This window comes from Emydura macquarii, unplaced genomic scaffold, assembly GCF_026122565.2.
Source record: "Emydura macquarii macquarii isolate MOO-44397 ecotype Brisbane River unplaced genomic scaffold, CSIRO-AGI_Emac_v2 contig_3128, whole genome shotgun sequence".
Taxonomy (NCBI): domain Eukaryota; kingdom Metazoa; phylum Chordata; order Testudines; family Chelidae; genus Emydura; species Emydura macquarii.
This window is the reverse complement of record NW_027133265.1, coordinates 1,365,243-1,379,900: the sequence shown is the minus strand read 5'-3', so window position 1 is coordinate 1,379,900 and position 14,658 is coordinate 1,365,243. Positions and strand designations below refer to the sequence as shown.

Here is a 14,658-nt window from a genome sequence, read left to right as displayed (position 1 = left end):
AGTTGGAGCAATGGGGGCTCAATGCCTATGAAAACCTATAAAGTTTCTTTATTAATTCCTCATCTTAAAACACAGGGATAAAAATAATCCACCTGCACTCTCTTTGAATGTTATTAACTGATGAAAAAGTTAAAAACAATTAACAATGAGAGGGACAGAGGAAAAAGGGAATAAACCAAATATTATAGAAATAACATAACTGAATGTCTGAGCAGAAGATATATTCACAAAAGCCTTATGAAGAAGTGATACTAGCTTTTAAAAATTATGAATCAACACATAATAATTATAGTTTTACAACCAGGTGTTAATCTTATCTAACTGCCTTTTCTGGGAAAGTGACCCTGGTATTATAATGAAACCTTTTATTTTATGATTAATTAGTGCCACTTACATCTGGTAATCTAGTTAAAGATTCACACTGAAGTTAACAAACTCACTATCAACAGATCAAAATGTTGAGCCTTGTTGCCTTCTCCAAAGCCCCTTAAATGCGCATATCACTTTAAACAGTACAACTTTTTCTTGCAAGATTAATTGCTACTCATAAACAGGGATAGAACTCAGATCCTCCTGCTCCAAAAGCTGAGGTCTTGGCCAGTAGATCTTAGGGAGAACCCCCGTTTGCTGATAGCACAGGATTGGGCCTATGACGCACAGTGGAGCAGGTCTGATTTCATATAGTATTGGACAATGGCAGATACACACACTTGACATAATGATACTGTAAAATACTTTAAACAACCATAATTATTTCTCAGTTATATTGATGCTGTTGGTGATTTGAGTCTCAGGAGCTCACAAGCTATCCTTCTCTCATGCAGGAAAGAAGGAAGGGGGAAGCCACTTGTAATCCATAATTCTTTTTCTTGTCACCTTGGGGTCATCCCATAAATTGTAAAATCATTTATAAAGACTCCTTAGGAATCTTGCATTAACTTCATTGCCTTCTGCTTAAAGATAAGAAGTTGCTGAGGGTGTGTGCTCTTTGTTTCACTTAACCACCCAAAGCAATAGTGTCAGGAATGGAAAAACTCCACAACCTGCAAAACCAGCTGGAGAAAAAACGTGGTATGACAGCTATTAAAGAGGTGGACAGGAGGAGGAGACGGCAAGAAGAGTGACAAATGGGTTGTCTCTGTATCAAAGGAACAGTAACAGTAGCAGTAACGCAAGCGGGCTGGTGTACCTTGGGGAAAGGGATCAGGAAGCACTGAATGATTTCTGCAGAGTTCTAGACAACTTCAGAGTGTGACAACTTCATGGCTTGCACATGATGGGATGCTGCCGCCGAAATAGCAGCCGCATTTACTCCATATTACGCCAGATGGCGCTGTTGCGCTCAGCCCTCCTCCCCGGGGAGCAGGTTCGCACCGGGTGGTGCTGGCACTCAGAGTGCAGCAGTCAGCTTGGACTAGGAGGCTTAACTGTTGATCTGCATTTTTTTCAGTCACTAGGGATAGAACCTGTTTCCTGAAAGAAAGAAAGAAAAAACATATTTTCCGGAGCGATGTTTCTCCTTTGGAAAGAAATTCTGATGGAAACCTTCTTGGGTAGGTGACCCTGACTCTCTGACCTGTGCTATTCATTGCTAATAGTTTCTTATGCTCTTAGAATTATGTGTTAAATTAATTTTACTTTTGACGTGTGTGACTAGCTATCAGACATGGGTATCTAGTCAGAAGGATATTGCTGCAGCAAACTGCTCTGTAGAGTGAGGGGTTAATGCTTCCAGATCACACCTGCCAGGTCTCTTTCACTGAGGTTAGAGAGCGAGTCCCTCATTTTGAGACTAATGCTAAGGGCAATGTTTAAAGTTTTTCCTTTTGGAAATGGAATATTTTCTGTGGGTGTTTTGATGAGAGATTTAAAATCATCTGCCTTATTCAAATTGTCCTGGCTTCAGAGAGATCTCAGACAAAGAACTAGAAACAATGCCCACTGCAATGAGGAACTAACTGATTGCTTTTTAAATATTGCTAGCAATATGTGCTGAGGGAGGAAAAAATCTTTTTGCCGGATGATGGTTTGAATGAGTTGCTTCTTCTGACGTTCCCTAGTTTCATAGGGTCAGAAACAGGATGAATGCATTTCACTTAGTTGCCACTTAACTAGGTTTCTTTATTGGCTGCTATGGATTTTTTCTATTACCTGAAAGCCAATAGAAAAAACCCCAACCCTATAATGTACAGAATTAACAGAAATAAAATTGTGGAAGGCTTCTGTTGTTTGTGTAATGTGTTACTCTGTACTGTGGTGTTCCACCTCAGAGGTGGCTACATTTCAGTGATAGTCTCTAAGGTTGAGAGTATGTTAACATCTTTAGATGAAAGATACAGTGCATCATTTGAAAGCTTTCAAAATGGGTTTAAACAGGCCATCAGTCAATGACTATGTGCAGAATATTCATGGCAGCCCTGGGTAAGTGCCCAAACAAGTGTGCAAATATGTGTCTATAAGTACTTTCCTGTACCACCTCATCACAGGGAGCAGATAGTAGTTTTGTGTTTTAGTAGTTAGCAACTTGCAGAGAACATATGAGAGAGAGTGCAAAAGAAAAGCGTTGAGCTAGTTGATGGTGGGGGAGGGGAAAGGGACTATCTTGTTCCTGGTGTGATTATACAAATGAGTATAGATCATTTTTTTCCTGGCTGCTGTAGAGAAAAAACTGAATGGGATACTGTTAGCTCAAATTTGGCTTCAAATTTAGTCTTTGCTTATTAAAAAAAACCAAAACAAAACACAAACCCCAAAATCCTCAGCTTTTACAAAACCTAAAATCCACAGATAATGTTTATTGAAGGTACTTTAAAATAAAATCATCCAGTGGAAATAATAAGAATAAGAATAAAAAACTCCTGCAGAGTTTGCAACCAGAATCACACTGATTGATATATGAGAACTTGTATATGACACTGACTAAAAATAGTGTGTGTGTGTTAAAAAACAAACAAAAAACCAAAAACCAAAACAAACAAACAAAAAAACCCAACAGTATTTACATTGTTGAAATTGTGAAAAAATGTAAAAAGAAAATAGCATACCAAATGGAAAAGTAGATTTAATTTTGGTTTTAATGGGTAGGTAAACATATTTTTAGTAATAACTTTGTTTAGTGTATCCCTTTTTTAAGTTTCATCATAAGCATGGTGAAAATGATGGATGTTGAACTTGCACCATAGAACAGAAATATCACACTGATAATTTTGGAATTTATACACATAATACCATAATTCTTGGAAAAATATTTTTAGATCATCTTATGGCATTCATTTATTTCCTATCAATCTGACTCTACTTCTTCATCTTTTAGGCATAGTGGGGAATTTCTCACGTTTCCAGTGAAGGATGTGCTACGTGTTTGTAAGACTTGGGCCTTACATTTTGTGGGCAGCTACAATGTCAGTGCTAAAGTCTGTCACAGAAATTCTTTACCTGTTTGGTATGCTGGTGTAAACCAAATCATTTGACTTATACATAGGACTCTGATCCTGCTGTCAGATCTGTTTGTACAGATCCCTGCACCTCTGCAGAGCTTCTTAATAGATTTTTTTTGCAAGATCGGGGCCTTGGTCTATTTGACTCACAAACACTTCTGTTTAAGATGTGGTATGGCTCTTCATCGGTCTGCATTCACTGTTTGGTAGAAACATTTCTCAGTTAGAATTAAAAATAGTGTGGCCATGTGCCTTCCCCCCTGCAATCTGGACTGGTGTATAGCTGTGTCACCCCAATTCCTCACTCCTGGGCCCCGACTTATCCCGCTTTGCTGTGTGAACCACCCACGCCTAGGTCAGCCCATGCCCAGGTCAGCCCACGCCCAGCCTCTTGCAAGTAGTCAGTCCCTGATCTAGTGAAGGAGTGCTTCTGTCCAGCCACTCATGGGATAGACTCCCAGCAAACACCCCCAGTCCCAGATGCAACCCTGGGAGCTGCTATTTTGCAGGGTTCAGTGCGGTACACTGCACCCTATAAGCTCATTTACATTTGTCCGTCAATCTATCAAAGAAATTGATGCACACCAGCTCTGTCACTCTAAATTAGGTCTCTGCACACACTCAATCCGCTTGCAGTGTTTTAGATAAAATAAACAAATAAGTTTATTGATACAGTAAGATTTTAAGTGATTCTAAATCAGATTAATATAAATCAAGAGATTAATTATAAATCAAGGAGTTGGTCACAATTGACTAAAAGACAACTTGCATCTTAAACTAAGATTAATATTTCAATAGCTTCTGTGATGTCAGCTTATCCACAGCTAGTTGCAATGCGTCTTGCAGCCAGGCCCCCCCTTTTGCGTAGATTCTCAGTCCTTGGTGTTGCTTAGTGGAAGATGGATTTCAATGGAGAGCCCAGAGACAAAGATGCTTCTTTCTTTTAATAAGTTTCCTCGACGCCCCCAGGTGATTGTCCATGTCTGACAATGGGCATGATTTTTCCCTGTAGAGCCAAAGTGCTCAAAGGTGCTTAGCCCAGTCCATTGTTCCTGCGTGCATGCCTCTGCAGGACGTGGAACCACAGCTTTGGGCTTGTTTGCATCTGTTCAAATCATGTGAGATACACGTTTGGGGATATGACATAGCAGATTTTCATATCTGTACATATGTATGACATTGCAGGAAACATGCTACCATAACAATAATGTTCAATATGCCATGAGCATTCCAAAAACACCTTACATGACATACTTTCCATTAGACAATACACTGTTACATTATAAGGGTGAACATGAATGACACACAAATCACACTATAAGGGTGTACATGGGGTACAGTGTGTCACAGGCCAACTGCCCATCAATATGTCTTCTGATTTGATGAACTGTTGATTATTTCCTCACTATCCTTCTAGTTTATATAGCGAATATAGTTATTTAACATGAAATAGAAAATATCTTTCTCTAAAAAAACCACTGCTGTTATCTAGTCAAAGTTCAACTTTCTGAACTCTAAGCACTACTTTTCAGGCAATCTTAAATTAACCATGTTATGAGAAATACATAATGTAATTGTTTTCTTTATTTTAGGTTACATTTCCTGGTCACTGTACCATGCTCTTCCACCCATGATCTATTACTTTCCTCTACAAATATTGGGACTTACTGGTTTGGAAGCTTTTGCTGTTGCTTTCCTTTCTCCAGTATTATTAATAATCAGTCCTTTTTGGAAATTGGCTAACAACAAGTACATCCTAGCTTTGCTAAGGCTGACTATGGTTGGTAAGTATACTTTGTGGTTTGCTTAACATTTAATCGATATAAGGTATTTCTAATGTACCCGTGACCCATCACTGTGGTATCTAGGTGCAAGATTAAACATTCCAAACTGTCTTAAATTTTGAGTGACTCTGAAAACACATAGGAATAGACGGTCCTTCCCCCCCTTTCTTCTCTTAAAGCTTTTCAGTAAAATATGAGAAATATCTCATCCGTTTATGGCATTGGTTTTTAGAACAGGACTGCATAGCCAAAGGCAAAGCCAATTATAATTCTGCTTGTAAACAGAGCCTCTTATTTTAGCACAAAGTCTTACTCTGTAGGAAAAATGCTTTTTAAACTCTATTACAAAAAAGAATTGGCATGCCAGAGTGGATCAGTGGTCCATTTACACAAGTACCATGTCTCTGACAGCTGCTAGGGACCAGATGTTTTAGAGGAAGGTGAAAGAAACCTGATGACAGACAATTATGAAATAACCTGCTCAAAAAGAAAGCTTTTCCCTAGCCCGTCAGTTAGCAGCTGCCTTATGCCCTGAAACAAGAGGGTTTATTTCCCTTCATTATTATTATATATATTTTTTAACTGCGGCTATTCTCATTCTTTCTGACAGCTAAGGTCTTGGTCTCAATGATATTTTGTGGCAAACAGGTTCCATGGGTTAATTAGGTAAAACTGGGTAAAAAAGTGTTTTATTGATCATTTTTAAATATGTTGCTTTTCAGTTTAGTTGATTGTCCCCTCCTTCTTGTATTGGGAGAGTTGATAAACAGGACATTGTGTTCACTTACGAAATAATGGATGGTATGGAGAATGTCGCTATCATATCACCTCTGAGATGAGGTATATAGCCACACTGATGAGAAAGGTGGCCCTGCATGTGGGACTAGCCCCACCCTTGTCAATCATATATGGCAGTTGGTAAGGAGGAGGTATTTAAAAAGGAGGAAACTGCAGTCAACTGAGGGAAGAGATCACCTTTGGCTGGAAACTGCTGGAGCAACTCCTAAAGTCATGGAGGGGACTTCCATCTAGCAGATCTCCACTTGGACCCTACAGGAAGTGCAGGGAACTCCCAGAATAAGCCTGACAGAGTGCGCTGATTCAGCAGCCTAGTCAGAAGGATTACTTGAAAACCACTGCGCAGATGGCCCCTGAAGTAAGAAGGTACTGTTGGCCTTGTTTCCCTCCTCCAGGGCTCTGGGAAGAAATTATTCTCTGGTGTGCTGGCACATTTAATGTTCCTTTTGATCCCCTACAGAAGAGATTTAAGAAAGTCCCCCTGCAAGAAATAAGGAACTGGGGCCTGTGTATAAGCCAACTTGTGTAAATAACTGGCCATGATTAGGGTCTCCCACCATCTAGGAGAAAACCCTAAGGAGACTCTTTTACAGCCTTTTACTCCTCTCTGCTCTGTACTAAGCATCTTGTCTGTTCAGTCTCTGATTAAATGCAAGTTACTCCAGGACCCTAATAACTTTGTTGCCCATCTCTGACCCCCTTTGATTTCTGCTGTATCATTTTTAGAGATAGGGCAACCAGACTAGAACACAGTATTCTCAGTGAGGATGCCTCATTGCTTATACACATGGTATTATATTTTCTATTTCATTCCTTGTCCATCCTGATACATTTGTTGTTTGTTTTTTAACTGTGACTGCACATTGAGCAGCAACTTCAATAAGCTTGTGATGCTCCAGGGCATTTTTCTCTGTGATTACTGTTAATTTAGAGCTCAGTAACAATACAGATGTGGAATAATACAAAAGATCTGTGTTTGACAAACATAAAATAATTCTTCTATTTAGCATTGTTACCTCCAGGTAGGTAGAGAGGTTAACCAACTTTACCAAGGTCACACAGGAAGACTGTGGCAGAGCTGAAAAGAAAACCTGAATCTCTTGACTCGGTCTTGTGCATTAACTATTGCAGGTTTATATAACTCAGCCAGAATATCTATGACTGGTACAAATAAAGGAAAAAAGGAATCTATTTGCACTGATGAATGACGACTGTGTTTTTGTTCTCAGGTGGTTGAATAGCAGAATTCTAAATGGAAAATGTGCAGGAGAATAACTTTGAAAAATGAAATGCATTGGTTAGGAAGAGAAGATTAAAGGCAATTCATAATAAAAATGACAGAAGCTTCTCAGTTCTTTTAAAGACATCATTAGGTTCTGCTTGTCATCCACAACACTATACACTGGTGAACAATGCAGACAACAAATCTTCTCCCATGAATATTTTTACACTGCAGCAAACTGGGAGGGTGTATCTAGTGGGGTCCTGCAGGGATCAGTTCAGGGTTTGGTACTAGTCAGTATTTTCATTAATGATTTGGATAATGGAGTGGAGAGTATGTTTATAAAATCTGCAGATGACACCAAGCTGGGAGGGGTTGTAAGCACTTTGGAGGGCTGGATGAGAATTCAAAACAACTTTGAGAAATTGGAATTCTGTCAAAACTGTTTTTCAGTGGAAATTGGGATTTTTGATTAAACATAATTTTCCTCTGTCTGTTTTTTACAGAAATTTAAGTGTTTCATAATTTTTTTTAAAAATGATAAGCTGACACTTTCTTTGGAAACCATCCCACCTCCTGTTTTTCCAACCACCTCTACCTCTCACTTTATTTCCATACCTACACAACTCATTATACCTTGGGTATACTGTTTTATTTAAAAAAAACCAACTCAATCCTATAAAATTTGTCCATTTTTATCTATATATACACAACATACAGTGTGCAACTTCTCATATATTTACATTTAGTAGGCCAAATAATAGTAATGTTAAAGCAAGGGTAAAATGATTCAGGAGTAACTAATACTGCTTATACCAGAGAAGATATATATATTTTTTTAATCTGGAAATTCTGTATTGTAGCCATAGTCATGCAATTATAGTAGTGGTATTAGATTAGGAAAATCTAGAGCAAAATGCTACATCTTTGCCATGGTCAATATTTATCTCTTAGTTCAATAAATCTCATGTTCAAATTTACAGAAATGCATACCTGTTTGATTTGTATAATATCAGAAGTCTCATTTTGCTATAACTTCAAATAGTTGGGATGGGGTACGGAGCATATTTATCAAAAACAACTTTTTTTTTTCTTTTTTAAGATATGGTTTGCAGGTGCAATATTCCTGTCAGATAAACAGGCTTTTTCCCTCACTTCCACAATCTGCTCATGTTTAAGAGTGGCTTAAAATCATTTATGGTAAATTAACAAAGATGCATTGTCCAACGTGGGCAGACGTATATAACATTTTGAAAGCTCTCTAAGAAATTATTTATGTCACTCTACATATAGAGTAGATTAGTTTTTAATTATTTTTCTAGAGATTTTGGTGGTACAATAGATGATGTATGAACATTAGCTGGGAGCATGATGCAATGCGCTATGGAAGGTTGCCAGGAGTGTAGGATTATACTGTTCTCGTACAAATTTGTTTTAAGGCACATATGAGATACATACATATATAGTATGCTTTGGATTAATATACTTACACCCTTTCCTGATGACCTGGTTGAAAGGGATGTCTCGTTTCTTACTTTTTGAGTGGAGGGGTGGGAGTTGGGCAGTGCTAGAGCTATAAGGCTAAGTAAGACTAAATGTACAAATAATAATGAGTATCCTAAGAACAAAAGAGTCTAACAAACCCCAAAGAAGCTCACAAGGAGAAGTAGCTGGTGATTACACCCCAGTAACATGGTTTGCCCTTTTTATACTTTAACAATACGAGTCCTCCCTCTAAGTCCAAACTTGGTTTCTTCACTCCCAAAGTATTAGGGTACACTTATTCTATAGGTTGGCAGGTATGTGCGTATTATTGAGACACATCTATTTTTTTTTAGATGGTTTGTTCATCTTCCCCTTTTGTTATTTCTAGCTGGTTTTGTGGTGTACTTGAGTTTATTTGGGGCATAAACTAGGCAGCCCCCTCCCTGTTTTGATACTGCCTGACTTATTTAGGGTAAAGATTATGACCATACATGCATCTTATTCTTATCTGGGTCAAAGGTCCTGAACATATGTATGCTGACTGCCTTAGCTTTCATACAGGATGTGGCCTGTAAGGTACCTTGCATTACAGCTATAATACTTTAATATGAATCTGACTCTATTATAATAAAACAACAATACTTAAATTTATGAGGAAAGGTGTGTATATATGTGCAGGCAAGCAGGCTAGTCCTATAGGTTACAAATCTCCCCTTTGATGGGGTGGTTGCAAAAATGAACCTCATTACACAAGTGTGGATAGGGATGGTTAATCACTTGTGGTGACAGTCTTACAACCCCCTTTTACAAGCTTATGGTGGAGGTAGGATATCATAATGAGAGAGGGTTTTTTTATGTTTTGGTGCCTTACAGTTATGGGTACCATGGATCCATGTTTTTTAATATTATTATTTGGTACCTGTCGGGGTCTGGGTTTTGGCTTATACTTGTTAGTTTTACACTGCATGCATTCTAATAAGATGAAAATAATTTTTATTGCAATTTCCTGTACAACAATCCATCCCTGTAATTTGACTTTTATTTAGGGGCTTACTGAAGGGTTTTTATTTATTTATTAATTGGGTAATGGCTTGTTTGGCCTTGGTCATATTACTAGTAATTTGTATGACACAGATTTTTTTAATAAGATTTTAATGATAACCCTAATGGGAGAATATAGACAAGGAATATTGGTGTACTTGTATAGTTAAATCTTGATAGGCTGGATCAGACAGCATGGTAGTGATGTTATTAAAGGTGGGAATTGGGAAAATCGCTTGATTTCCAATTAAAGTAGGTTGCTTTGGAGTAAAACAAAAATTTGGGTCTGTGACCTGACACTTTAAGGGACCATAGTGGTACCTTCTTTGATCGGTTACCACACAAAATTGGCCATTTTTATCATAGGACACCCTTTTAATTGGAGTTTTTTACTTTGTCAGCCTTACCAGGCATGATGAGGACAATTTGTTTTGTAACTCTTTCTGTAATTTACACATTACACCTACAGGGCCCTTTTTTAGAGCAACAGGCCATTTGTGGAACTTTTTAAGTCCGAGTTGAAGTGTGATAGACCACCAAGGGAGGCACATTGACACATTTTTTGTAGCTATCATCTTTCAGATGACCTATGGACTGGGCAACTGCCAATTGCTTGTACACATTTTTGTTTGGGTCAAACACTGGTAAAGAAATAGTGAATAAGATATACAAGGACCGTGCCATCGTACAATTTTTGGAAAAAGAACAACTGTTTTGGTTAAGAACAGGTGTTACAGATTTTATTTTTTTTTGTTTTTCAATGACAAATGCTGGCATAGATTCAAACATGTGGATTGCTTTCTTTTTAGCCTTTGAAAACACCTAGGGCAATACCAACTTAGTAATTGCTTATTTTTTATTAGGTTTGGAACCTTTTCCAATTTTAGAGCTTGCAAGGTATTTGTGATGGTATTTATAACATTTTTTATATGCGGAGCAGATAATTTTTTTTTTTTTAAAGATATTGGTTCTTTTGCTGATTATTGTTTAAAATGATCAGTTGGTTAATTTTAAGTTGGGTTTTATTAAACAGTTGGGTTATATTATGCATGTTATAAATGGTAAATTGCTTTTTTTTGCACTAGTTCCTTTATTTTCTGTAACATTGGGTTGACTACCTGGTTAATTTATGTGTTACCAAAAAAAAAAAAAAATTTATATGTTTGTGAATTTTTCAAACATTTATTTGATTTCAGATTGACATATTTTTAACCAAATAGTTCTGTTAAGGACCCCAAAATGTCAAGAGGATTTAAGCTGCATTTTTTAAGGGTATGGAATTTGTTGCCCATTCCTAGCAGAGTAATGTTTTGTATTTAAGTTGCAACCTTATTTACTAGGAGCACTGAGAAAAAGGAAGCCACTTTGGTATGTTTGCAATAACTAAATTTACCTAGAGATCCATTAGATAGATTCAATAGCACGGGTATATGCATGAACCAAACTTGATTAACCAATACCATTGATATAGGAATTGTGGTAAGACTGCTAGTGGGTCCTGGGTTTACCACTGGACAAGTTACATTATTCTGTATTGGATTATTATATTTATAGTTGATGATTGGATTCCAGACTTTTAACCTAAAAGTTACATTTAGTATGTATTTTTTGTTTTCTGATTTAGTTTAGAAGGTTGCTATGATACATACTTTATATTGTTCTTTATCCTTATATTTAATTTTTGTATAAGGTTAAACTATTACATCTGGCTCTGTTTTTCCAGGTTCCGTAAGGTACTTTAAGTTTCAAGAAAGTTGAATTTGTTGGTGAGGAGGTATAAGTTTTACGTTCCCCCCTCCCCCCTCCCTCCTTTGAGTTACCATCTAGGGGCAAGATTTTTTTCCAGCCACTGGATGGTAATGCAACTACTTTACCTAATTTATATTTAAAGGTGACATCTTACCCTTTAACTTCCAAAACTTGTTGAATAGGGATGTGGACAAGTTTTGGATTAGAGCCTAAATTCACAATTTTAAAGAGAATATTTACATTTGATGATTGGACTTTTAGTTTGATGTACTTCCACCAAACACAATTATTAGGGAGCTTGAGGGCATGAGCTGCTGTGCACACTCCTGCTCTCTATCTACCAGACATGCGTGGGGAAATATCATGTATGGTTAATGCCATTTTATTAATTTATGCAGATAATTTAGGGTTTTTTAGTGTAGTTACTATTCATTTTTCCTGTTTCAGTGTATTTTTTAACCCAAAATTAGCTTAAATCCTTTGAACTTTAAATTAGGTGAGGGTTTTACTTCTGTTTTTCTTTTAACTTCAAACAATGTTTATCACCGCATTAGCACTTAAAGCATTTACAAAGTAAAGGAATGAGTTTATAGAAGCATTTTTTACTGGTTTGGTATGCATTATGAAGGTAATTTTAAGGCCTGGATTGATCATAAGACTTTGTTTTTCTACTTTTTTAAGTGTGTTTTGCTTTAAATGTTTAATTGAGCGTATACATGTTGCCATGTTTTATGGTTTTGGGTAATTTTGTATTTTTAAATTTTTAATTTTTGGCTTAGTTTTACCCTTAGAGCGATGATACGGGCGCAGTAAATTAGGAATACCAGTCTTCATTTTATGATGGCTGGCTGCTGGGCTTCAGCAGCAATGATTTTAAATGTTGTTTACCTAGCTCCTGAGGAGGAAGTTGCTTTCGAGACCTGGATGATTGATACAGCTTTACCTGATTAGCGTGATAAATTTTGTCTTTATTATGCTTGCCTCCTGTTATCCTAATTTTATACACTGCTGAACTGAGTTTATTGAATATTTGGAAAGGTTTGATCCATTGGTTACACAGCCCACGCTCTGGTGCTTTGTAAGTTAACAGCATTACTTGGTTGCCAACCTTCCAAGTATTTTTTGTTGAAGTAGGCCTTTGCCTTTTGTTTGGATTTTTTTTTTTAATTTAACAGCCATCTGCATGTGGACCTGATTTAAATGGTTTTGCAGATTTTGCAGGTATGTATTTATTTTCACTCCCTCCAGTTGAGTGCCACTGGTGTGCCAGATTACATGTTTTGGTAATTGCATATTTTGGCCTGTTATCACCTTAAAGGGTGTTTTATCCGTAGATGCAGCAGGTGTTGCCCTCAGTGCCATTAGAATTAGAGGCATGAGGGGTCCCAGTTATGCCCATTGGTATCATATAGTTTTCTTAACATTATTTTTATTGTTTGATTGGTTTGCTTCACCATCCCAGATGAGTGTGGTCTATATGGGATGTGTAGTCTTTGTGGGACTTCCATTTATTTAAGGCAGTTTTTAAAGAACTGTCCTGTAAAGTGTGATTCCCTGATTTGATTTCACCTTTGCAGGGATTTTTCATTGAAAGAGAACTTGTTTTACCAGAACCTTGGCTATGACTTTTGCAGTATTGGTTTTTAGAGGAAATGCCTTAACCCACTTTGAAAAATGATTGACAACTACCAACAGATATTGGTTGCCTTTTTGGGTTCTTGTCAAAGGACCTATGAAATTAATTTGCAAAGCCATTTATGCGCCTTTATATACCTGAGATTTTAATGGTGCATTTCTTTTGGATGGAATAGGATTGGCTTGAGCACATGTCAAACAGTTGTTCCAGTATTGATGCACATCCATCCTCAGAAGTGGCCACCATTCCACAGATACAAGACATTGGACAGTTTTATCCACTTCCTGATGTTTTCCTGTTGGAGTGTTATGAACCATATACATGTTTTTTTGTAGGTGTTGGAACTACCCACACAGGGAAAGGACCTCTTGTATACATCAGAACTTTGTCCACTACTTGCAAATACTGTTTGTATTTTTTTATCAGGAATTTGTGAATTACCACTTATCTTTTGTTTTGGAAAGCTCTTGGGTTACGTTTACTATGTCCTTATTTAATTTTTGCATTTTTTGTAAAGTTAGGTATGTTAGTTTTTACAACCTTAGTTGTGGCAATTGGCACACTGGACTAGAGATAGTAAAGGAAAAAAAAATAAAGGCCCACTGTAAATTAAAACCCTATGCTATAAAAAACTGGAAGGCCAACCAGAAAAATCCTGAAGTAAAAATAAAAAATATTCTATTAATTGGTCTTTTTGGGGTAGTGAGTTTTGCTGCTAACCAGTGGATGTATTTTAACAGCGGTCATACTTAATAGGTGACCTGTCCAAAGATGTGAACCCATTAGTTTTTCAACATGGTAGAAACTCTGTAAGAGAATTGCATACCCATGCTGAGTCTGAAAATAGACAAATATTTTGATGTGCAGTGGTGATGGAGAACTGCACACAGTACTCCAATACACAAGCCACTGCTGCTAACTTAGCATATTGGGCTGAACGTGGGATGCATGAATATTCTTTCTTCCAAGGTCTTCCTATTTCTTTTGATGGAACTGCATAGATTTTGAACCCAGGTTTATCTTTATGATAGTAACTAGAGCCATTTACAAAGAAATGAGACCCCTTGAAAAAATTTGCTTTTTGTACTAAAGGTAGCCCTTTGATCCAAGTGTGAAGTATTTGGACACATGTGGTTTCCCTTTGTACAGTAGGGCAGTTGTTAGGACACTATCTCTGTAACAAGGTTTTACTGCAGTATCTTTCCCTTGCAACAGCAGTGCCTAATGGGTTAAGCAAGCATTTGAGATTTGCCCATCTTTTACCCGATTGGACAAAAAAAAAAAAAATGGAAGGGGTATGTGATGAGTGTAATAAGATGGGGATGAGGCCAATTAGAAAAGAAAAAAGTTGAATGGCCCAGCTTGAGTCCAATAAGTACTTTTCACAATTGTCCTATTTAAGCTCAATTGGTGACATTAAACGTGAGGCATAAGCCATGGGTTGGATTTTCCCATGACTTTCTTGTGAAGCCACAGCAGCTAATGCATTAACATTTACCCTATCAT

General features: G+C 37.2%; 1 protein-coding gene across 1 annotated transcript in view; it reads left to right on the top strand.

Annotated features, from left to right (window-relative positions):
* The first annotated feature begins 1,510 nt into the window (after window positions 1-1,510).
* Window positions 1,511-14,658, top strand: part of CWH43 (cell wall biogenesis 43 C-terminal homolog) — a 61,690-nt gene continuing 48,542 nt past the window's right edge. The window contains exons 1-2 of the mRNA XM_067531156.1: window positions 1,511-1,553; window positions 5,030-5,221. Of these exons, the coding sequence (XP_067387257.1) occupies window positions 1,511-1,553; window positions 5,030-5,221 (235 nt within the window). The remainder of the gene's footprint in view (window positions 1,554-5,029; window positions 5,222-14,658) is intronic.